The sequence below is a fragment of the Eschrichtius robustus genome, chromosome 19 (assembly GCF_028021215.1).
Source record: "Eschrichtius robustus isolate mEscRob2 chromosome 19, mEscRob2.pri, whole genome shotgun sequence".
NCBI classification, from domain to species: domain Eukaryota; kingdom Metazoa; phylum Chordata; class Mammalia; order Artiodactyla; family Eschrichtiidae; genus Eschrichtius; species Eschrichtius robustus.
Genome location: NC_090842.1, coordinates 52620127 through 52645351, shown reverse-complemented (window position 1 = coordinate 52645351; position 25225 = coordinate 52620127). Strand labels below are relative to the sequence as shown.

At 40.1% G+C, this 25225-nt stretch overlaps 1 protein-coding gene across 1 annotated transcript; it reads right to left on the bottom strand.

Annotated features, from left to right (window-relative positions):
- Window positions 1–1157: 1157 nt before the first annotated feature.
- On the bottom strand, window positions 1158–24830 carry PDCD2L (programmed cell death 2 like). Its single transcript, XM_068527715.1, has 7 exons — window positions 24712–24830; window positions 24432–24598; window positions 24216–24276; window positions 22551–22924; window positions 21484–21594; window positions 17320–17468; window positions 1158–1611 (listed from the first exon to the last, which is right to left on the bottom strand). Exons 1-7 carry the CDS (start codon window positions 24817–24819, stop codon window positions 1481–1483), a joined length of 1101 nt encoding a protein of 366 aa, XP_068383816.1. The 5' UTR covers window positions 24820–24830; the 3' UTR covers window positions 1158–1480.
- Between the last annotated feature and the right edge of the window lie 395 nt (window positions 24831–25225).

The following is a 25225-nucleotide window of genomic DNA, read 5'->3' as shown; positions in this document are numbered from 1 at the left end:
ATTCTACCCCATCCTCTCATCAAAGGAGGGTACTCTCTGGCCATTTAAATAAATCCAAAGTGATATACCTGCAAATATAAGCAGTATGTTTTGTGCTCCAGTTGGAGTGAGTGGTCTGACAGTCTGAGGGACTCTCTGCCCACAACAGAAGTGCTTCAGGGGAACCGGTGGTCACTTCTCCAGCATGACAGAGAGGAGGAATCAAAACCTCTCTCTGCAGGTCCACACTCAGCCTCAAAACCTCTCTTTGCAGGTCCACACTCAGCCTGGGCCCTGCAAACCCAGTGATCCTGAAATATCACTGACCAACACCTTCGCTTTCTTCTACACAGCCAGCCACTTTCTGCCAGGTGCCTCCCACCCTCCCAGGAAAGGGGGAGAGGGCAGGGCAGCATCAGGTAGGGTTCTCACCAGTCACACACTGCCCAGGAGAACCACATCTCATGATAATATGGGCCTAATGTGTTATTTACCAAAGTTTATGTTTATTAACATAAATCAATCAAATTGTTTATGTTAATACCCAGTTTCCTCATCCATGCAGGCAAACAGCAGGTCTGTACACAGCTGGTGGAGGTGTTTTCATGCTGCTGTCAAGGGGTAGCAGAATGGAAGCAACTGATAACATAAAAACTAAATGGAGAAAGGGGAGATTGGAGAGGTAGACAGCTGGATGGAAGGACAATGTCCAGAAGAGAGAAAGGGCCCCCTTCCTGTGATGCTTTAGGGGCAGGAGGTGAGGGCGGAGAGCCTGGGGTGGGGGAACACCAGGCAGGTCTAAACAGCTCATGTCACAGGGCAGGAGCCTCAAGCAGCTGGAGCAGCTCCAGTAGTTTGCTCTGTCAGCATCCAGGGACGGCAAAAGTGCCGAGGCTGCAGGGGTAGTACGTGGCTGGCTGCGCTCATGGCTCTCCAGCTGCTCTCCCTCCTAGAACCCACGGGTCTGCTTACATAGGATCACCTGCCCTCTGGGCTACAGAGGAGCCACATTCTGAGCTGCCACTGTGGACACAAGACACTGACCCTAGAAGGGTTAACCAGCCCACAGCTGGGAGGTTCTAGTCCTGGCTCCAGACCCATCAGGGGTGCCAAAAAGCAAAAAAGAAACAAGAAACAAGAGCTAATAAATTGTGAGTCAAAATGAGGCAAAAACACAATTTAAACATTAAAATTTGCTTTAATTTATATAAACAAAAGGAAAGGGCTTCCCAGGTGGCGTAGTGGGTAAGAATCCGCCCTGGTCCAGGAAGATCCCACGTGCCGCAGAGCAACTAAGCCCATGGGCCACAACTACTGAGCCTGTGCTCTAGAGCCCATGCTCCACAACAAGAGAAGCCACCGCAATGAGAAGCCCGCGCACTGCAATGAAGAGTAGCCCCCACTCTCCGCAACTAGAGAAAGCCCACGTGCAGCAACAAAGACCTAACGTAGCCAAAAATAAATAAAAACAGACAAACAAAAACACACAAAAGGAAGTGCACTACTTAAATAATAATTCATCTGGGTCCTCTTGGATAATACAAAATTCTTCCACGGGAGTCTGATGATTTTGCGGCCAGCAACTCTTCTCACATGTGTAAATTAGAATGGTTCCGAATTCCACAGAAAGACCTGAAAAATACAACATATTCAGGATTCCAGCAAAGAGAAAACTCATGAGATACACTCAATATTCAAAGTTTGCCCTGTTTAGGGAAAGCATCTTAGGAACTTGTATAGAAATCAGCGATTTTTAGAACATGGCTGCTTTCATCTGCCGATGCTGGCCTTCAGCTGCAACATCTCCAGCCTCCAGCCAACTCCTGCTCACTTCAGACTGGTCCCCACAATCTGAATTGGCTCTGGCCAGTCCATCCTGTTACTAAAGGCAGTGGTTTTTGTATACTGACAGACTCCCTCAGTTTGTCTCACGTCTGAAGTCAAGGGGAGATTCTGTCAGCAACCAAAGACCTCTGTTCAGTCCTGAATGGCAGGTTTTTCTTCCAATTCCAGGGCTTGTTCCTGTACTTGGTGCTCCTAAGTGTATAGTCATACCACCCCTTAGATTGTCTAGTTGGTGAATATATTGTGCAGTGTTAAGTACATCACACCCTCAAAGCTGTTTGCCCATTTTGTCTTTATTTCAAAAATCTGAACAAATGGCTAGCATATACTTGAACTCTTGGTGAAATTTAAATGTTAATAAAATAGTATACCCATCAAAAAAAAAAAAAAAAATTCAAAGTTTGCTTAGTGGATAGAGCCCAGACTCTGGAACAAGATTGCTTGAGTTTAAACCACAGCTCTACCACCCTGAGCAAGCAATTTCACCTCTATGTTATAATGACTATATTTATCATGATGATAAGATTGCTGTAAGGAGGAGTAAATAAGCCAATACATGTAAGGTACTTAGAACAGAGCCTGGCACATCTTAAGTGTTAACTGTTAAACAAAAAGGTTAAGCAATTAGAAGATAATACAAAGGAAGGAAAAAGATGGCTCAATATCAGGATAATTGGCGTTGCCACAGGGAGTGATTCTACCTTACACACTGAAAAAATAATTACTTAAAGCAAAAACAGTGCTCACTAGTTTTCAGTCACAATACAGTTGCAGTATTCCTATAAAAAGTGACTGCTGATTGCAAAAATAACACAGATTTATCCGTAAAATATACTATTTTTTAAAAAAATGTTTATTTATTTATGTGGCTGCATTGGGTCTTAGTTGCGGCATGTGAGATCTTTAGTTGTGGCATGCAAACTCTTAGATGCGGCATGTGGGATCTACTTCCCTGACCAGGGACCGAACTCAGGCCCCCTACATTGGGAGCACAGAGTCCCAGCCACTGGACCACCAGGGAAGTCCCAGTAAAATATACTTTGAAAATAAACAAAAAATCTCAATTAGACTTCAATACAAATGTCTAGACTATCTGACATTGAAGACCATTTTAAAATACGTCACACTGACAGAACACTACCTCCAAGAAAGGATACAGGCAAAAAGTAGAAAATAAATCCTAAGAATTTATAGAAGTTTATTGATGGATGGAGCCACGAAGAATGTCATCAAGAGAACATGAGTGGGGCTTCCCTGGTGGCGCAGTGGTTGAGAATCTGCCTGCCAATGCAGGGGACACGGGTTCGAGCCCTGGTCTGGGAAGATCCCACATGCCGCGGAGCAACTGGGCCCGTGAGCCACAACTACTGAGCCTGCGCGTCTGGAGTCTGTGCTCCGTAACAGGAGAGGCCGCGATAGTGAGAGGCCCGCGCACCGCGATGAAGAGTGGCCCCCACTCGCCGCAGCTAGAGACAGCCCTCGCACAGAAACGAAGACCCAACACAGCCAAAAATAAATAAATAAATAAAATAAAATTAAAAAAAAAAGAGAACATGAGCAACAAGAACTCCTGCTGAAATCAGAACAGGAAAACAGGAGTCCAAAGGAGGAGCTGGGCAACTGGTTTGCAGCAGCAAAAGAAAAATACTTTTTAAAAACGTAGACAGCAATAATGGAAAGAAAATCAAAGACAGTACAAAGAAAGGCCAAAATAGAGCTGATTTTGAAAAAATAATGTGGTGAATTTGAGATAATTCCCAACTAGAATGAGCAACAGGCAGTTTTCAGAGGGCATTAGAAAGCTGAAACTCAGTACTAGTGACCACCAGGAGGGGCAAGAAGGAGGTGTAAGGAATTAGATAGAATAAAACACCAAGTAGCTATTATACATGAGCCCAGAGACCTGCCACATTTGGGGGATGAGGGAGGGGGAGGAGAAAGACACAGCATATGGAGATCAAAACAGTCCCACTACACATCCAATGAAAAACATCAGAAACCACAAGAAACAGAAAAGACAGGTGAAACTTAATTACAGGTAGAAAAGAAAGGCTTGAGAGAATCTTAATGAATGTAAAGGGAAAGGGAAAAGCATGCATTTGAGAGGAGAAAGGTGACCAAAGCAACTGGTGTTGGTTCCGTAGAAAAGCTACAAATTCAATAGAAAAGATACCCAGAAACAAAAAGGAAGAAAAACTAAATATATAGGTCGGAAGACCTATCCTGTCCCACAATAAAAGGATTACAAACAATTGGACGGCAAGACATATGTTAGTTCAGTGCCCGGACTTCATAAATAAAGAAAATTCTACAGGCATCCTAGCATAAATGTTAGTTACAAAGGTGGCGGGTGGGGGAAATTAGTCCACCCTCAGACTTCTACAAAGCAACATTCAATGCCAAAACGTACTTCCTGGTGAGACGCAGCCATGGGAGATGACAGGAGGTACCAGATAAAAGGACTGGCGGGGCTCTCACTGTTGACAGCATGGGCGATTTCAAAGTTTTGAAGAAAGAAAGTGGAGCTTAAGAACTTTATACATAAGTTGTCCTTCAAATATAAAGGCAAACCAGCACACACATTCTAAAGTAAGAACAAGACCTACGAGCCCTCTTTGAGGCTATTACTTGATAGATTCCAGCTAGGAGAGAACAGTCAAAATAAAGAATTCATAGGCTAAACAGCTGTGAGAATTATGGCTATAGAATACAGACTTATAAACCTTGATAAAGCAAAAATGATACTAAAATATTTGGAGATGGAGTAGGGTATACATTTCCTTATCTATTATAGTAAAGGAGCCAAATGCATACTATTCAAAATTGAAATACGGAATGAATATAATTCTCTTAATTTCAAAGGATCTTTTAGAAACTAGGGCCTCTTGAATAAAGAACCCGTTACCTAGGAACTTCCCTGGTGGCGCAGTGGTTAAGAATCTGCCTGCCAATGCAGGGGACACGGGTTCGAGCCCTGCTCTGGGAAGATCCCACAGGCCACGGAGCAACTAAGCCCGTGCACCACAACTACTGAGCCCACGTGCCACAACTTGAGACCCTGTGTGCTACAACTACAGAGCCCATGCATTGTGGAGCCCACGCGCAGCAACTACTGAGTCCACGTGCCACAAGAGAGAAGCCCATGCACCGCAACAAAGATCCCGAGTGCCGCAACTAAGACCCAACGCAGCCAAAAAATAAATACTTAAAAAAAATTTTTTTTCCTCCATTAAACCTAATTGTTATAATTATCACTTTGTTGTCATAATTGTTGTTCCTGTCATCCTTATAAGGATCACCAAAGGCATTATGAGTTTGTGCAGCTGCTTACACGGTGTTTTTCCTAATTAAAATATGATTCCCATGCCATAAAATTTACCATTTTAAAGCTACAGTTCATTGGTTTTTAGCATATTCACATAGTTATACAAACATCTCCACTATCAGATTCCAGAACATTTTCATCACCCCAAAAAGACACCCCAGGCCCATACCCGTTAGCAGTCACTCCCCATTCTCTCCTGCTTCCAGGTACAAGCAACCACTAATCTTCTGTTTCAATGGATTTGCCTATTATGGACATTTCATATAAATGGAATCATATAATTTGTAGCCTTTTGTGTCTGGCTTCTTTCACTTAGCATAATGTTTTCAAGGCACAACTATTTGTAGCACGTTTATCATGTAGTACTTCCTTTCTTTTCATGGCAGAATAATACTCACTGGAGATACCACATTTTGTTTGTACACTGATTTGTTGATGAACACTTCAGCTACTTCCACTTTTTGGGTATTTTGAATAATGCTGATACGAGCATTTGTGTACAGGTTTTGGTATACATATGTTTTCAATTCTTTTGGGTGGAATTGCTAGGCTACAAAATGACGTTTTTAACAATATTTGCAAAAGTTTTCCAAAATTTTGTACCAGATTCTGCAAAAGATGCCGGGACATCAACAACCTCCTATGTGGCTGATGGCAACAGAAACTGGTAGATACCTACCATGCAACAATTTGCTAACATGACTTAAATAATACTTGTATACACAGCTATTAAAAAGAACTCAAGGGCTTCCCTGGTGGCGCAGTGGTTGAGAATCTGCCTGCCAATGCAGGGGACACGGGTTCGAGCCCTGGTCTGGGAAGATCCCACATGCCGTGGAGCAACTGGGCCTGTGAGCCACAATTACTGAGCCTGCGCGTCTGGAGCCTGTGCTCCGCAACAAGAGAGGCCGCGATGGTGAGAGGCCCGCGCACCGCGATGAAGAGTGGCTCCCACTTGCCGCAACTAGAGAAAGCCCTCGCATAGAAACGAAGACCCAACACAGCCATAAATAAATAAATAAAATTAAAAAACAAACAAACAAACAAGGAGCTGGATCTTAAAAAAAAAAGAACTCAAAGGAACTTCCCTGATGGCACAGTGGTTAAGAATCTGCCTGCCAATGCAGGGTTCACGGGTTCAAGCCCTACTCTGGGAAGATCCCACATGCCACGGAGCAACTAAGCCCCTGTGCCACAACTACCGAGCCTGCGCTCTACAGCCCATAAGCCATAACTTCTGAGCCCACGTGCCACAGCTACCGAGGCCTGTGCACCTAGAGCCCATGCTCCACAACAAAAGAAGCCACCACAATGAGAAGCCCGCACACCGCAACGAAGAGTAGCCCCCACTCGCCACAACTAGAGAAAGTCCACACACAGCAACGAAGACCCAACGTGGCCAAAATAAATAATTAAATAAATTTGTTAAAAAAAAAAAAGAACGCAAAAAAATAGGATTAGACAGGCACTTTTTCAACCTGATGAGAGCATTTACAAAAAACCTACAGTTAACAAGTTACCAAGTTACCTAACGATTAAAGACTGACTGCTTTACTCCTATGATCAGAAATATGACAAGGATGTCTGCTCTCATATTTACATTCAACATTGTATTGAGGTTCCAGTCAGTGCAGTAGGCAAAAAAAAAAAAAGAAGAAGAAAAGAAAAGAAAAAGAAAAGAAAGACAGCCAGCTAAGGAAAGGAAGAAGTAACCGTCTTCATCCCCAAACAATATGATTGTCTATGTTCAAAACCTGATGTAATCAACAAAATAATCAATAGAACAGTTGCAGGGCACAAGATCAGTATACAAAAATCAACTGTGGAAATAATGTCAAGGAACATGGCAGAGTAGGAACCTCTAGGAATCTGACCTTCCACTAAAGCAGCTACTGAGCTGGAAGAACTATCTGAAACTATCTATTTTGGAACTCTGGAGTCTAGTGAAACACTTCATCATCTAGTAAGAGCTCGATTAAGACACTGGTAAGTTTTAGAGATTTCCCTTCTTTCATTTAGCAACTAGCTCCAAGACCATATCCAAGAAGCTCAACAAACTTCAAGCAGCAAAAACTCAAGAGATCCACACCAGACACACGGTAGTCAAATGTTAAATTGACAAACTGTTAAAACTCAAAGACAAAAGGGTAACTTTGAAAGCAGCAAGACAGAAGTAACTAGTTACATACAAGATAGCCTCAATAAGATTTAACAGTTGATTTCTCAGAAACCATGAAAGCCAGGAGGCAACAGGATGACACATTTCGTCCTAAAAGACTGTAAATAAAGAATTATGTATCTGTCAAAACTCTCTTTCAAAATTGAAGGAGAATTAAGATATTACCAGATTTTTTTTTTTTTTTTTTTTTAAAGCTGAGGGAGTTCATAACAGTAGATTTGCCCTGTGAGAAATGCTAGGGGCTTCCCTGCTGGCACAGTGGTTAAGAATCCACCTGCCAATGCAAGGTACATGGGTTCGATCCCTGGCCTGGGAAGATCTCACATGCCGCGGAGCAACTAAGCCCATGCGCCACAACTACTGAGCCTGCGCTCTAGAGCCCGTGAACCACAACTACTGAGCCTGCGTGCCACAACTACTGAAGCCTGCACACGTAGAGTGCATGCTCCGCAATAAGAGAAGACACCGCAATGAGAAGCCCGCGCACCACAATGAAGGGTAGCCCCCACTCACTGCAACTAGAGAAGGCCCATGCGCAGCAACAAAGACCCAACATAGCCAAAAATAAAAACAAATAAATAAATAAATAAATTTATATATATAAAAAAAAGAAATGCTAAAAGGAGTTCTCCAGGTTGAAATTAAAGGATACTAGACAGTAATTCAAAAACAGGAAAAATAAAGAACTTCATAAAGGACAGCTTTATTATACTTCTGGTTTAGTTTGTAACTTCTTTCTCCTATACAATTTAACAAGCAAATGCATAAAATAGTAATTATGAATCTATGTTAAGAGACATACAAGGTATAAAGATATAATCTGTGATGTTAACAATATAAAAGGAAAAGAATAGAGATGTATATAGAAGTAGAAGTGTTTGTATAATATTGAAAGAAAGTTGGTATTATTCAAACTAGGTTGCTAAAATTTTAAGACGTTAATTGCAAAGTAATCACTAAGTAAAACACCAAAAAATACAGTAAGTCCCCTACATATGAACCTTCAAGTTGTGAACTTTCAAAGATGCGAATATGTGTTCCATCAACATCAGGCGTGAGTGAAATTGCAGATTGCCCTCCATTTCCTATTGCTAACGATCCTTCAGCTCTACTATCTCCCACCTCCTCTCCCTCCTCCAGTCAGTATCTCCTCTTGCCTGTTCATTAAATGCCAGCCTCTATATGCCAGCTGTTGTACTGTACTACTGTACTTTTCAAGGTACTGTAAGATTTTAAATATTTTCTTTATTTTTTGTGTTTGTTTGTTTTTTATGTATTATTTTTGTGAAAAGTATTACAAACCTATTACAGTATAGTACTATATAGCAGATTGTGTTAGTTGGGTATCTAGGCTAACTTTGTTGGACTTACGAACAAATTGGACTTACAAACATGCTCTCAGAAAGGAGCTCATTCGTATGTAGGAGACTTACTGTATACAGACAATGAAAGAAGGGAATCTAAATGGTATACTACAAAAAAATCACCTAAATACCAAAAAAAAGGCAATAATGGAAGAACTGAGGAACAAAAATATTATAAGACATACAGAAAATAGCTAAATGGCTGAAGTAAATCCTTTGTCAGTAATGACATTAAATGTACATGGATTAAACTTTCCTATTTAAAAAAAAGCATTGACAGGATATAAAAAAATAATAAAATAAGACTAATCTATACACTATTAGAAATACTCTCTTTAGATAACAGGGACACAAAGAGGATGAAAGCAAAAGGATAGAAAAAGATATTCTAGGCAAACAGTAACTAAAAGAGAGCTAGGTTGGCTATCTTATTGTTAGACAAAACTTCAAATAAAAAAATGGTTACAAGAGACAAACAGGGACATTATGTGTTGAAAAAAGGTTCAATAGGGCAAGAAAATATAATAATTATAAACATATAAGCTTCTATGTGCAGAGACCCTAAATATGTGAAGCAAAAATTGACAGATTTAAAGAGAGAAATAGACAGTGCTACAATAATACTTGACATCAATAACTCACTTATAATAATAAATAAAACAACCAGACAGAAGATCAATAAGGAAACAGAAGGTTTGACAATGCAATAGTTTGACAACTGGAACTAACAGACACATACAGAACACGCCACTTAACACCACATTCTTTTCAAGTGTACAGAGAACATCTCTGGGATATACCATAAGTCTCAATTAATTGAAGAAGACTTACCTCATACTAAGTATCTTTACTGATGACAATGAAATGAAACTAGAAATCAATAACAGGACAAAAACTGGAAAATTCACAAATACGTGAAAAGTAAACAGAACACTTTTAAACAACCAACGGGTCAAAAAAGAAATCACAAAGGAAATTAGACAATACCTTGAGACAAATGAAAATGAAAGCACAACATACCAAACCTTATGAGATGCAGTGAAAGCAGTACTAAGAGGAAATTTTCAGATATAAACACACACAATAAAAACAAAGAAAGATCTCAAATCAATGACCTTAATGGTCTATACCCTAAGGAACTAGAAAAAGACCAAACTATCAAAGGCAGCAGAAGAAAGGAAAAAATAAAGGCTAGAGCAGAATTTTTTTTTTAATGGAGAATATAAAAACAATAGAGAAAAACCCACAGAACCAAAAGTTTGTTCTTTGTAAAGATCAACAAAATTGACAAATCTTTAGCTAGAATGACTAAGAAAAAGAGAAGACTCAAATTACTAAAACCAGAAATGAAAGTAGAAACATTGGGACTTCCCTGGTGGCCCAGTGGTTAAGAATCCGCCTGCCAATGCAAGGGACACGGGTTCGAGCCCTGGTCCGGGAAGATCCCACATGCCGTGGAGCAACTAAGCCCATGCGCCACAACTACTGAGTCTGCGCTCTAGAGCCCTCGAGCCACAACTACTGAGCCCACGTGCCACAACTACTGAAGCCTGTGCTCCGCAACAAGAGAAGCCACCGCAATGAGAAGCCCGCACACCGCAACGAAGAGTAGCCCCCACTCGCTGCAACTAGAGAAAGCCCATGTGCAGCAACGAAGACCCAACACAGCCAAAAATTTAAAAAAAAAAAAGTATAAACATTAAGACAAATTTTATAGAAATGAAAGATTATAAGAGAATAATATGAACAGTTGTATACCAACAAATTGAATAACCTAAAAGAAATGGATAAACTCCTAGAAACATGCAATCTACCAAAACTGACTCAAGAAGAAACAGAAAATTTGAATAGACCTATAGCAAGGAAATTGAATGAGTAATCAAAACCCTCCCAGTAAAGAAAAGCCTAGGGGCTTCCCCGGTGGCGCAGTGGTTAAGAATCCGCCTGCCAATGCAGGGGACACGGGTTCAAGCCCTGGTCCGGGAAGATCCCACGCCTGCACACCACAATGAAGAGTAGCCTCCACTCACCGCAACTAGAGAAAGCCTGTGCACAGCAACGAAAACCCAACACAGCCAAAGATAAATAAATAAAATAAATAAATTTATAAAGAAAAGCCAAGGACTAGAGGATGTAACTAGTACATGTTACAAAACATTTAAAGAAGAATAAACACCAATCCTTCTTTAAGTCTCCCAAAAAATTGAATAGAAGGGACTACTTACTCATTCTCTGAGGCTAGTATTATCCTAATACCAAAGCCAGACAGAGATATTAAAAGAAAACTACAAACCAATATCCCTTATACGGATGCAAAAATCCTCAACAAAATACTAGCAAACCAAATCCAGCTTATAAAAAGGTTTATATGCTATGATCCAATGGGATTTATCCCAAGAATGGAAAGATGTTTAAACATACCAAAATCAATATAATATACCACATTAACAGAATCCATAGAATTACCATGATCATCTCAATTGATGCAGAAAAAAAGCATCTGACAAAATTCAATGCTCTGTAGTGAGAAAAATCACTCAATAAACTAGGAATAGAAGGTAAATTCCTCAGTCTGAAAAAGGCCATACATATGAAAAACTCACAGCTAACTTAATACTCAATGGTGAAAAACTAAAAGCTATTCCCCTAAGACCAGGAACAAGTAAAGGATGTCTACTTCTGCAACTTCTGTTCGATACAGAAGTTCTATATAGAGCGATTGGACAAGAAAAATAAAAGGCATACAAATCAGAAAGAAGGAAGTAAAATTATCTCTATTGGGGACTTCCCAGGCGGCCAGTGGGTAAGACTCCGTGCTCCCAATGCAGGAGGCCTGGGTTTGATCCCTGGTCAGGGAACTAGATCCCACATGCATTCCACAACTAAGAGCTCACATGCCGCAACTAAGAAGCCCACATGCTGCAACTAAGAAGCCTGCATGCTGCAACTAAAGATCCCGCATGTCGCAACAAAGATACTGTGTGCTGCAACTAAGACCCAGCACAGCCAAAATAAATAAACATTTTAAAAATAAAAAAATAAAAATTATCTCTCTTGCAGATGATCTGATCTTTTTTTTCCAAGAATGCTTGTTTTTTTTAATTTATTTCTTTTTAATTTACTTAATTAATTAATTATTTTTGGCTGCATTGGGTCTTTGTTGCTGTGCGTGGGCTTTCTCTATTTGCAGCGAGTAGGGGCTACTCTTTTTTTTCTTTCTTTTTTTTTAATTTTATTTTTTATTTTTTTGGCTGCATTGGGTCTTCATCGCTGCACGTGGGCTTTCTCTAGTTGCGGCAAGCGGGGGCTACTCTTCATTGCAGTGCACGGGCTTCTCATTGCGGTGGTTTCTCTTGTTGCAGAGCATGGGCTCTAGGCACACGGGCTTCAGTAGTAGAAGCACGCGGGCTTCAGCAGTTACAGCACATGAGCTCTAGAGTGCAGGCTCAGTAGTTGTGGCGCATGGGCTTAGTTACTCCGCAGCATGTGGGATCTTCCCAGACCACGGATTGAACCCGTGTCCTCTGTGTTGACAGGCGGATTCTTAACCACTGCACCACCAGGGAAATCTGACAGGGGGCTACTCTTCGTTGCGGTGCATGGGCTTCTCATTGAGGTGGCTTTTCTTGTTGAGGAGCACGGGCTCTGGGCGCGCAGGCCTCAGTAGTTGCAGCATGTGGGCCCTACAGTGCGCGGGCTTCAGTAGTTGTGGCACGCAGGCTCTAGAGTGCAGGCTCAGTAGTTGTGGCGCACAGGCTTAGTTACTCCACAGCATGTGGGATCTTCCCGGACCAGGGCTCGAACCCGTGTCCCCTGCATTGGCAGGTGGATTCTTAACCACTGCGCCACCAGGGAAATCCCAAGAATGCTTGTTTTTATTTTGTCTTTGTCTCCATGCTTACATTTCCACACTAACAGATCAAAATCAAATTATCTGCAACTCAAATATTCATATTAGAATAATGATAACAGAATTTCTGACCACAAAGATTCAGTGTTTCATCTTGATGTTTTCTAATCAGAATTGTTTAAAAAATACCTAGAACTCACCAGTTCCTAGGATAGTTACCAGAAAGTGACAAATTTTTTTTTTTTTTGGCTGCACCCCACAGCATGCAGAACTTCCCCAATGAGGGATCAAACCCGTGCCCTTAAGCACGGAGTCTTAACCACTGGACCACCAGGGAAGCCCCCAAAACTGACAAATTTAAAGAAACAAAAATAGTAGACAATCCTGCAAGTGATTTTAGTTGTTGCTATATTTTGTCCCAGGAACAAGTTACCTCTTAGAAAAACTACTCCAAGATCAAAGCCTGAAATGATTTTCAGTGTAGTAAAAATTACGTTATTATAATGTCCACACACCTAATGATGTAGGTAATGATAAAAAGTGATCTCTTCTTATGTGTTTAAAGCGATTCAAAAGAAATATATAAAGGACCTAAGAAATCAGGTTAGATCTGAAATACAGTAGGGAATACAAAAAGCAAACAATTTTCCTTGTTTCTGATTGTAGAAGAGAAGTAGGCCATGGTAAACAAATATGTCACATGACAAGGTATGTTCATGTTAAGAACACTTCCATAACCACAGAAGAAGGGTTTACTGATTGTTGAAATAAAAGAGGAAATGGATATGATGTACCTTAGGTAATTACTGGTAAACTGGAAAAAGATAATGCTGACATAAAAATGCCCTCATTGCAGATATTATACGAGTGACTATGGCAGTTGTGCAAAGAGACAGAAGCCATTACTCCTCAACCGTATATGATTATGCCAAACATGTGCCTTGGTCAACTCATAATCTTAAGAGACAGAATTTCTGCTTCTAAAATTAAACCATGCTAACCTTTTAAAATATTGTACAATGAATAAACATGTTTTGTGAATTCGATGAGTAGAGGGAATAGTTTCATGTCTGTTCTAAAAGTACTTTAGATACACATAAGAATACTCAATGGTCATAAAGATCAAATGTAATCAGCCACCATCCCATGTAAAATCATTACATTTAGCAAATACTAATATGTGTGTGTGTATATATATAAAATATGTATTAGTAAATACAGATGATCTGGTCTTATATGTAGAAAATCCTAAAGAATCCACACCAAAAAATTTGGTTTTGAACACTTGTCTCTGTTGTTTTTATATTATCCTTTAAGATCTCTGCTCTAGCCTTTATTCTTGCCTTTCTTCTGTGAGCTTTGGTTGGTTGGTCTTCTTTTTCTAGTTCCTTAAAAGGTAAACAGGTCATTGATTTGAGATTTTTCTTTGTTTTCAATGTATGTGTTTACAGCTCTAAAAATGACCCAGCAATGCCATTCCTAGGATATACCCAAAAGAACTAAAAACAGGGAGTCAAACAGATATTTGTATACCAATGTTCACAGCAGCATTACTCATAATAGCTAAAGGATGGAAACGCCATCAAGTTAAAGAATTAAAAAATTTGTATATACATACAATGAACTATAAAAAGGAAGGAAATTTTGATACATGCTACAACATGGACAAACCCTGAAAACACTATGCTAAGTTAAATAAGCCTGACACAAAAGGACAAATGTTGCATGATTCTACTTATATGAGGTATCTGGAATAGGTAAATTCACAGAGACAGAAAGAGATAGAATAGAGGTTACCAGCAACTAGGGGAAGAGAAAATGGGCGGGTTAATTCCTTTTTGGGAGTGGGGGAGTAGTTAATTCTTAATGGGTACAGATTTTCTGTTTGGGATAACAAAAAAGTTTTGGAAATAGATAGTGGTGATGGTTACATAACATTGTGAATATACTTAATGCCACTAAACTATACACTTAAAGAAATGGCTAAAATGGTAAATTGTTTTTTTTAACATCTTTATTGGAGTATAATTGCTTTACAATGGTGTGTTAGGTTCTGCTTTATAACAAAGTAAATCAGCTATACATATACATATATCCCCATATCTCTCCCCTCTTGTGTCTCCCTCCCTCCCACCCTCCCTATCCCACCCCTCTAGGTGGTCACAAAGCACCAAGCTGATCTCCCTGTGCTATGCGGCTGCTTCCCACTAGCTATCTATTTTACATTTGGTAGTGTATATATGTCCATGTCACTCTCTCACTTTGTCCCAGCTTACCCTTCCCCCTCCCCGTGTCCTCAAGTCCATTCTCCAGTACATTTGCGTCTTTATTGCTGTCTTGTCCCTAGGTTCTTCATGACCACAAAATGGTAAATTTTAAGTATGTATATTTTACAACACATCTTTTAAAAAATCAATTATATTTAAATATACTAGCAGCAAACATCAGAAATTGAAATTTTTTAAATGCCATTTACAATAGCACAAAAAAAGCATTTAATACTTAGAGACAAAACTGAAAAAAGATGTGCAAGACTATACATTGAAAAGTATAAGACCCTGCTGCAAGAAATTAAAGAGAACCTAAATAAATGGAAAGACATATTATGTACATGAGTTGGAAGACTCAACATTAAGATAGCAATTCTCCCCACACTGATCCAGAGAATCAATGCAATCCCAATCAAAACCCCAGAATGCCTTTTACTTTTTAAAGAAATTGACAAGCTGATTCTTAAAAACACAGAAATGCAAAGGACTTCGAAGAGTCAAAATACCTTTGAAAAGGAAGAATAAACCTGCAAGATTGACACTACCAAATTACAAATCCTACAAAGTTACAGTAGTCAAGACAGTGTGGCAGTGGTGTCAAAACAGAAAAACAGATTAATGGAACAGAATGCAGAATAGAGAGTACACAAATAAATTAACACATATATGGACAACCAATTTTCAACAAAGGTAAAAGATAATTCAGAGAAAGAATAACCTTATCAATAAACGGTGCTGAAACAACTGGATATTCACATGGAAAAGAATGAACTTGATCCATACCTCACACCATATATAAAAGTTAACTCAAAATGGACATAAATCTAAATGTAAAACATAAAACTAGGAAAAAACTAGTGTCCTTGGGCTAGGCAATTATTTCTTAGACAAGACATTAAAAACACGATCCATACAAGAAAAAATTAATCAATTGTCCTTCAAAATTAAAAACTGTTTTTTGAAAGGACACTGTTTAGAGAATAAAAAGACAAGTCATTTTATTCTGACTGGGGGGAGAAAAAGGAATTGTTTTCAAGTGGAGAAACCTGAAACACCAGGTGATCAAGGCTAACATCAACAGTCAATGTATAAAGATGTACCCTTGATATCATGTGTGACATGAAGAAAAAGGCACTTTACCCCTGTGATTTTCCTCTCAATAACCCATAATCTCATTTTGATTATAAGAAAAAAAAATCAGACAAATTCCAATATAGGGGCATCTTACAAAGTAAGTGACCAGTATTCCCCAAAATTGTCAAGGTCTTCAAAAATGAGGAAGTCTGAAAATCCATCACAGGCAAGAGACACAACAACTAAATGCACTGTGGTATCCAGGACAGGCTCTTGGATATCAGGTAAAAATTAAGGAAATCTAAATAAACTATGGATTTTAGTTAATAATGTATTAATACTGGTTCATTAATTGTAACAAAAGTACCATATTAATGTAAAATGTTAATAAAGGGGAAACTGGGTATGAGGTATATGGGACCTCTATGTACTATTTCTTAATTTTTCTGTAAATTGAAAGCTTCTAAAGAATAAAGTCCATACCAAAAAACAGAAATAAAAAAAGGCAAGCCACAGACTTGGAGAAAATATTTATAAATTATATACTAAAGGACTTGTATCCAGAATAGATACAAAACTCTCAAAATTCAATAATAAGAAGACAAACTATCCAATTTTTAAAGAGAGAAAATGATTAGAACAGATATTTCACCAAAGAAAACATACAGTGGTAAATAAACACATGAAAAGATGCTCAAGATCATTAGTTGTTAGAGAAATGTAAATTAAAACGATGTGCCATCACTACACACCTGTGAGACTGGCTAAAATGAAAAAGACAGACCATATCAAGTGTTGCCAAGGATGTGCAACTCTCATGTATTGCTGGTTGGGATATAAGTTGCACAACCTCCTTGGAAGACAGTTTGGCAATGTGTTAAAAAGTGAAACACACACCTACCATATAATTCAACCATTTTTCTCCTACATACTTACCGAAAAGCCTATGTCCATATAAAGACTTGTACACAAATGTTCATAGTAACTTTATTTATAATAGTCCCAAATGGAAGCAACACAAGTTTCCTTAAAATAATTCTAATTTCACTGTGGGGCAACTAAGCCCACACGCCACAACTACTGAGCTCGCGCACCTCAACAAGAGAGCCCACATGCCGCAAACTACAGAGCCCACATGCTCTGGACCCCACGTTCCACAACTAGAGAGAGAAAACCCACATGCCAAACTAGAGAGAAGCCCGCATGCCTCAACGAAGATCCCGCATGCCGCAACTAAGACCTGATGCAGCCAAAAAAAATAAATTTAAAAATAAAATATTTAAAAAATAATAATAATTCTAATTTCCCAAGTTTTCTGTAATATGCTTATATTTTATAAGGAAACAAAAATGAAACAATAGTCTTTCATTTTTAAAATAATTTCAAATTAGTGCTAGAAACCCACAAACTCAAATAAATAAACGGTTTATTACCTAAATTAGCACTTCTGAGCATGCTGACCAGCGCTGGCATAAGCTGAAACTCAAATATCCTTCGGATTCCACAGTGACTGCAGGCTGGGAGCTCAGTGACTTCTGATGTAGGGCAGGTCAAGAAAAGTGGTTCTCCACTCCAGGAATACCTAGAGCAAGGAAATAAAGAACCGTGAATCAGGGTCATGTACAAGTCACATTCCAACATCTAAGACCACGCTTTGCAAATTTTGTTTCTTTCTTGGAGAGTATCCGGAGCAAAACCAGAGAGCAAAGAAAATCCAAAGGCCCAGAAAACTAGCTGCAAGGTTGTATATCATAGCAAGATATCTGAATTCTTATCAATGGTTACCAAGTCTAGATGAAGGCACTAAAGCTAATGTTGAACTGAATCTAACTAAAACTGCAACAACGCCCAGACTCAGCTCAACTGCAGATTAAAAAGACTCAGCCCCCCACAGTACTGGCCTTACAGAAGAAGGGGCATACACCCCTAAGGAATAAATATTAACTTCAGTATCTACTGTTCTTCAACATACAATTTCCAGTAAACAATTTTTTTAAGTTACTAGATATTCAAAGAAGCAGAAAAAATTGACCCATAAAGAAAGTGAATACCAGGAGATCCGCAGCCAAAATGATGGAATTATCAGACAGATTTTTTTTTAATTTTATCGAAGTACAGTTGATTTACAAAGTTGTGTTTAACTGCTGCTGTACAGCATAGTGACTCAGTTATACATATATATATATATATATTCTTTTTCATATTCTTTTCCATTATGGTTTATCACAGGATACAGAATATAGTTCCCTGTGCTATACAGTAAGACCTTAATCGAAAATACTTTTAAAACCACCACCAGGTTAGGTCTCTCACTTCAATCACAATTGTACTTTAATATGTGCAGATTCAGTTCTTATTTCATTTTGGGGAAAATTTCCTATTTCATCTTTGAATATTGTTTTTCATCCATTTGTTGAGTTCTCTATTTTGGACACCAATTATCCTTATAGTAGTTATATTTATCAACCTTCCATAGATATCACCTTCTCTCTAATTGCTTTGTCTTTTTCTTCTGCATTCACTAGATTTTCACAACTCTTTTCACCACGTCAGTACTTTGATTTTCACCCAAGTCTATTATTTCTGAATTTATTCAATATGTACTGTGTGGCTTGGTTTCTTTAGCAATTCAATTTCCCTTGGCATCTCATAGTTACTTCATTTTCTCAACTTTGAGCTCTTGGGTTTTACTGAATGTATTTTCTTACAAAGTTCTTCTATATCTTGAAAACTCTGCTGGGAATTATGTGTTCTCAGATTATGTTTTCTTCCAGATATGGTTCTTGGCTCATTTTTGTTTGTACCATTCATTTCTTTAATTTTACTGTCGATAATGTGATTACAGGAGTGGCATGCCACTTTTCATCTAGCTCATGCTTGAAGGGGGCGACTCTGTTTAGACCACCTGTTTTCTCCAAAACGGTGTGTCGGCTTTCTTACTGATTTCCTGTCTATCTCATATCAGAGGTCTGCTCTTTTCCCCTTCTCCAAGCATATTTTTCATTTCTTCTACTTTTCTGTAGGTGAAGTGGGGTGGGGATATGGTTCTCTAAAACTAGATGCAATCTACTAGAACACCTGGGTTTCACTTTTACTTCTCAGATGGTGTAAAATGTCTTACATGTTGGGAGATCCCATTTTAATGGGGAAGAAATTGCCCTTGACCTCTTTATCATTACTGTAACTAGTCAACAACTTTTGCTTCTGAGAGGCAATTCCTAATTCCCTGCATCATCACCCCACCACACCCAGTTCTCTGGCCAACAGCCCTACAGCAGAAGGTACAGATTCTTTTCCTATTTGCTTCTTTCCAGATTCAAGATTACTGCAATTCTCAGGATTTTGTGGGCTAATCAGTATATTTTGAAGAGGTGAAAGAAGAAGGCTGTATGGTTAGAACTCACACTAAACCATTCCAGAAATTCCTCTACCTTCCTCTGTGAAAAGTAAATTAATTACAAAAATAAATATTTAAATACATGTGAGGTACCCAGAACTGTATTAGACATTTAGTGATATTATATCCTAAGCTGCCACTCTGAGTTTTATGGTATTAAGTTCCTTTCCTTATTTCAATGCTGATGGAAGGGATTTTCTTTTTAATACTTGTTTTTCTTCTATTTTATTTTTGGCTGACTTTTACCTTTTATATTCGTCGTATCAGGTATTAGGGGAGAAAGACCATTTGATTTTACTCTGTCCACTTTCTCTGGACCCATTTTTCCAAGTTTTCCCTATGTCATTATTTTTATATACTATAACCTGCTGGGTATGTCATTTCCTCTGAGGCCTCTCTGACATCCTACTTATAATAGCTGTGTTTTATTTTCCTCATTTATCACTTGTGGAAATCATACAACACGTCTATTTATTTTTAACCTCCCTCACTAGAAAGCTAAAGCTATAAAAACATGGACTTTGTGTCATTTCCTGCTGTACCTGCAGCATCTAAAATAGACTCAATAAATATTTGCTGGATGAATGAATATGTTCACTGAATCCTTCCAAACATGCTGTAAAGTAGGTATTAGGCCCATTTTACAGAAGAGAAAATAAAGGTAAAGTCATCTGCCCAAGGCCAAGTCTTCTAAGACCTAAACCAAGGTTCTTTTCAACCGTACCACATTTGAAAAGGTGTTGGCTCCACCAAATACCTACTATACATGGGCACTATGTTTTGCATGAGAGTTATATACTGTCCTTACCGCCAAAGAATTTACAGAAATTAGGTGATTCAGTAGACCCTTGTCCTAAGATAATGAAGAATACATAAATATGCCAGTGCTATTAAGAGATCCTAGGGAATTCCCTGGCAGTCCAGTGGTTAGGACTCTGCACTTTCACTGCCGAGGGCCTGGGTTCGATTCCTGGTTGGGGAATTAAGATCCCACAAGCCACTCAGCACGGCCAATTAAAAAAAAAAACAAAACAAAAAGTCCTAACAGATCTCTGCTTCCCCAAAACACAGCATAGTGGATTTCAAACAACAGCCAGTATTTACGTATATTTTACAGAGTATTTGCCTCATCACCTCACTTAATTCTCATAGGAATCCTATGAAATAGGTAGTTGTATCATCATCCTCACGTTAGAGATGAGGCACTGAGGATAAGAAAGGTTAAGTGACTTGCCCACGGACCCACAGGTAGAAATGGAAGACCTGGGCAATGAACTTCCAAGACCTATGATTCAATATCCTATGAGCACTTGTTACTTACTACAAAGTATTATGTCTTCAATATATGAAACTTATAAAGGAGAATGCACAGGGGAAATAAAATCAAAACTATTATAACTAACAAAGATTTAATTACAAAGATGGAAGTCAAACTGATAAGGACACACTCTGTAGTTCAAGAAAAATCAAGACCCCACACCCCAGATAACAGCCTCCTAAACCCCCATCTCAAGAAGAGCATCAACACTCACCCAATTTCACAAGCCAGAAGCTCAAAACCACTTCTGTTGCCTTCTTTTACTTTCATATCCAAGGGTGACCAAGAACTGCCATTATAAAAATATCCCACAGGAACTTCCCTGGTGGTCCAGTGGGTAAGACTCCGCACTCCCAATGCAGGGGGCCCGGGTTCCATCCCTAGTCAGGGAACTAAGATCCCACATCCATGCTGCAACTAAGAGTCTGCATGCCACAACTAAGAAGCCTGCAAGCTGCAACTAAGAGTCCACATGCTGCAACTAAGAAGGCCGCATGCTGCAACTAAGAAGCCCGCATACTGCAACTAAGAGCCCACATGCTGCAACTTAACATGCTGCAACAATGATCCCGCGGGCCGCAACTAAGACCCAGCACAGCCTAAATAAATAAATAAATAATTTTTTTTTTAAAGAAAGAAAAGAGAAAAATTATAAATATTCTATGACCCCAATTATTTTTTTTTAAAAATACACAAAACCTACTTACATGTGTGCATCCAAATGCATAAAAAATAAGTGAACTTAATAAACTAAAATCTTAGCTTCATGGTTTGAGGAATACTGTAGATTTTGGTTTTCTTGTTATACTTTCCTGTGTTTCCCAAACTAATATACATTACTTTTACAATCAAGAAAAACAATTTAAAAAAATGTGCCTTTACCTCAAAATCTGCTCCTGACAAGCAGCAATTCTCTTCATGAATTTGTAAAACATCTTATCTCCACTTTTAATTATGGTCTTCTCATATTTTTCATCACCATCACTAGAAAGACTAAAAAGAGAAGCAAAAAACACTTTTGCCTGTATATATCCAGAGAATTACAGTATTTAGAAAAGTAAACAATTTTTAAAAACTTTACCAAAGTAATATATGCACATAATGTAAATATCATATATTTACCACTTTATAATGAATATCAGTAACCCCCTGCCACCCTTCTCTCAAGCCCTGCTTCCTAGCCGTTTTCAACTCTGGATAATTATTTGCAATTTAAAAAGTCATTATGTCCACTGACTCTCTCCATTTCTTTCTCCATTATGGATTATTTTCAAACACCAACACTTCTTCACACACTCCAACAGTATTCTGAAAAAGCTTACAAATGATACAGCTCTGGTAAAGAACCAGGTCAACTCTCCAAATATCCTATTGTAATTCTATTATAATAGCAAAATGATTATTCTTACTTCTTTAGAGGGTTTTCGTTTATAAAGCCTTTCAAGACCTATTCTCTCATTTAACTCCAAAAACCATATGAAGAGATACACCACCCAGATATCAGTACCACTCCCATTTTACAGGGGAGAATTGAGGCTCTGGGAGGGTCTCTGAGGTCCTAGGCCAGTTCTTGAGCCACAGCCAAGAGTCAATAAACAAATGGCATTTTTCTAACTTATCTGTCTCCGTTATACATTTAAAAACAGAAAAGTTAAAGAGATAGTAAACACATCTTGTGTAAATACTTGGTATCCCTAACTTCTGTTTGTTCATTTTCCTGAGGGTCCCTATAAACAGAACAAAGTGTTTTCAAGCTAACTCAAGGGTGGCTGGTAAGATCCCCTTGTCTGTCTCCCTTTCTCATCTGAGAGGCGTGAAGCAGAAAGGTCCTACACACACATGTGCTGCCTGAAAAAGCTTCCCCGGATACGAGGGTAAAACCAAAGGGTACCTACTGTGGCAGCTTCCTGACCAAATCACCTCTCACGCTCAGCAGTACACACTCTCACCTGTGGGAAAGCAACTGTTCCATATCAGTTCCCTCTCTCTGCTGATACTCCCTCAGAAGGCTCTGAGCATGATCTAGACTGACAAAGTCCCCGTAGTCATCCTCGTCAACCACACAGATGTAGTAGGGCAGGAACTGCGGCACCACAGAAGGCAAGGCCACCCCTTCCCCAGGAGGCACAGCAGGAGCAGCACCCGGCACAGGATCCTGCAGGCGGAGGTCTTGGAGCTGGGCAGTCCAGTCTCTGTCTTTGGCACTGCTGGAATCATTTCCAAAATCTGAGATAACCTGTGGTGGAGGTGCCTCCTCACTGTCACTTCCCCAGTCATCTGCACCTTCACACCAATCCTCAGCTGTGAGGCCATTTTCCTGTTTCTGGAAAAATATCCAGTGAATGTGGTTCAAGCACACTTGGGTGATCTCACCTACTCCCTTGGCTTCCTGAGCCACCCATCCCTTCAGCTTCCTGAGGGAGCCTTAACACCAGCACCCCCCGTCCTCCACTCTGGCACACTCTGATTCAACTTCCTGGACCCCGTTTACTCAAAAGCATGTTGGAGGTGACAAATATTGTGTTTTCTTTTCAGGGGCACCATGGCAAATGCAATATGGTGGTTTCTTCAACATCTCTTTCAGCTGTGCTTCGTGTATTGCACATGGTAAGAAAGAACTACATTTCCCAGACTCCTAAGCACCTGGGGTCCTAGGTGTGATCAGGGGGTCTGTCTGCGTCTAGAGAGAGACACAGACTTGAGACAGAGTGAAGTGGAAAGAGGGGCCATGAAGCAAAAGGTAGCTGATCTGTAGATGGAGACAGAGCAAGGCTCTGGAGTCAACAGTTCTGACAAGGGCAGCTTCCATTCACCGGAACACATCTCAGTTTCCTGACTGCAAGAGAGGTTAGCAGCTCCTTGACAGGCCAGTTCTGAGGTGTGGTTCCGGAGGTCATTCCTGGAGTCATCTCCTCCAGGCTATCCAAATAAGTTAGTAAAAACCAAATTTTAAGTCTGTCTCAGCTTTAAAAAGTCAAAGTGCTTTTCTATTATCTGCAATTGAACCCTGACAAATATAGGCAGACACCATCTTTTTATTCCTAGTACTGTGCTTGGCACACATTAAGAATTCAGTGTATATATAAAGCAACATTCACAGGCAAAGGGAAGCTGAATTTTGTTCTGCAGCTACCAACTTGCCTGATTTTTTTAATTTAATAAATTCGAGTTTTGTCGTATTAAATGTTTGTTATATACACATATACTTATCACAGTAAGTATATTTACTATAAACACACACATATATAATGATGTGTATGTACACACCCATACTTTTTCCCAAACAGAAAAATCAGTAAGCTATGTGCTTCCATACCTTCAGTGCATAATTAAAACAACTAACAAGACGTTAAGGAAGTACCATTTTATGGTTCAAACAAAAAGCAAATTGTGGTGTGATGAACTGGGAGATTGGGATTGACATGTATACACTGATGTGTATAAAATGGATGACTAATAAGAAAAAGTAAATAAATAAAAAATAAACATAAAAAAAAGCAAAAAACATTCCAAAGTACTTCAAAGAACATGGCTTAAAGTTTGTCTTAAACGAAATTCTGGAAAATACCCTCAAATTACAGCAGATCAGAATATGATAGTCACAAGCGCTTTACCTGAGCGTCCTGCGTCTCTTTCTCTCGTATTTGCAGGCACTGGGAGCGGAACACCTTCCAACTTCATAGTAAAGAAAAACTGCGGTGAGGAGTCCATCGTCGACTGCCTGCGGACTGACCAGTCCCCTCCAGGTGCGCCGGATGCTGGCCCCCTACCCCCGCTCCCGCCCACTCGGTATAAAGTCCCGTGGGCAGATCCGGGACTTCCCCGCCTACCTGCGCGCCCTGCCGCTAGCGCACCCCGGGCGGGGGCAAGCGAACACGTGCAGGAGCCGATGAAACGGGGAGCCTTCCAGCGGGCAGTACACCTGCACGACCAGGGCAAGCGGCTGCCTGCAAAGTTCACACACTGGCCTCGGCGCTGCCACGGCGGGCAGGGCGTCCTGAAGGCAAGGGAGGCACTCAGACCCTGACTCTTACCCGAGACCTCGCCCACTCCCTCACCCCGTAGCCCTCACCAGCACCCGCCGACCCCGGCTCCGGCGCCCCACCTCACCGGAACGCCGCCCAGCTTGCTCGCGGTCCAGGCGGCCAGCCCCGTGGGGCAGCCGTGCACTGCAGTATCTCGAAGCCCGAGCAGCACGGGCTTCCGAACGGCCGCCATGACGACGAGGCACCCACGTGAAGAGGCGAACTACGGCAGCTGAGAGGGTGCGCCTTTCTGTGCACGCGCACCGCCTACGCCTGCGAGACGGCCCCGCCCCCTTCAGACCGTTTCCGGGGATACAGTTTAGAGCCCTGAGGTGAAAATCCCGGAGCGGCAAGGCTTCTTGGCTCGTAGTGCGCGCTGCTAAAGGAAGTTGGCACCCTCTTCTGTGAACTAGTCTTGCCAAAAAGTTTTATCTAAAGTAAGTGGGATATGGGACTTCTCTGGCGGTCCAACGGTTAAGGCTACGCGCTTCCACTGCAGGGGGCGCGGATTGGATCCCAGATGGGGGGAACTAAGATCCCGCATGCCATTCGGTGCGTGAAAAATAAATAAATAAATAAAATAAAATAAGTTGGATAAT

What these genes read in the sequence shown, in the direction of transcription:
- PDCD2L (XM_068527715.1), bottom strand. Translation starts at nt 24,819, where the DNA reads ATGGCGGCCGTTCGGAAGCCCGTGCTGCTCGGGCTTCGAGATACTGCA. An exon ending in GCAAGCTGGGCGGCGTTCCG is followed by an intron (nt 24,599 to 24,711) that starts GTGAGGTGGGGC and finishes CCTTGCCTTCAG; the next exon opens with GACGCCCTGCCCGCCGTGGC. An exon ending in GCTAGCGGCAGGGCGCGCAG is followed by an intron (nt 24,277 to 24,431) that starts GTAGGCGGGGAA and finishes TTTACTATGAAG; the next exon opens with TTGGAAGGTGTTCCGCTCCC.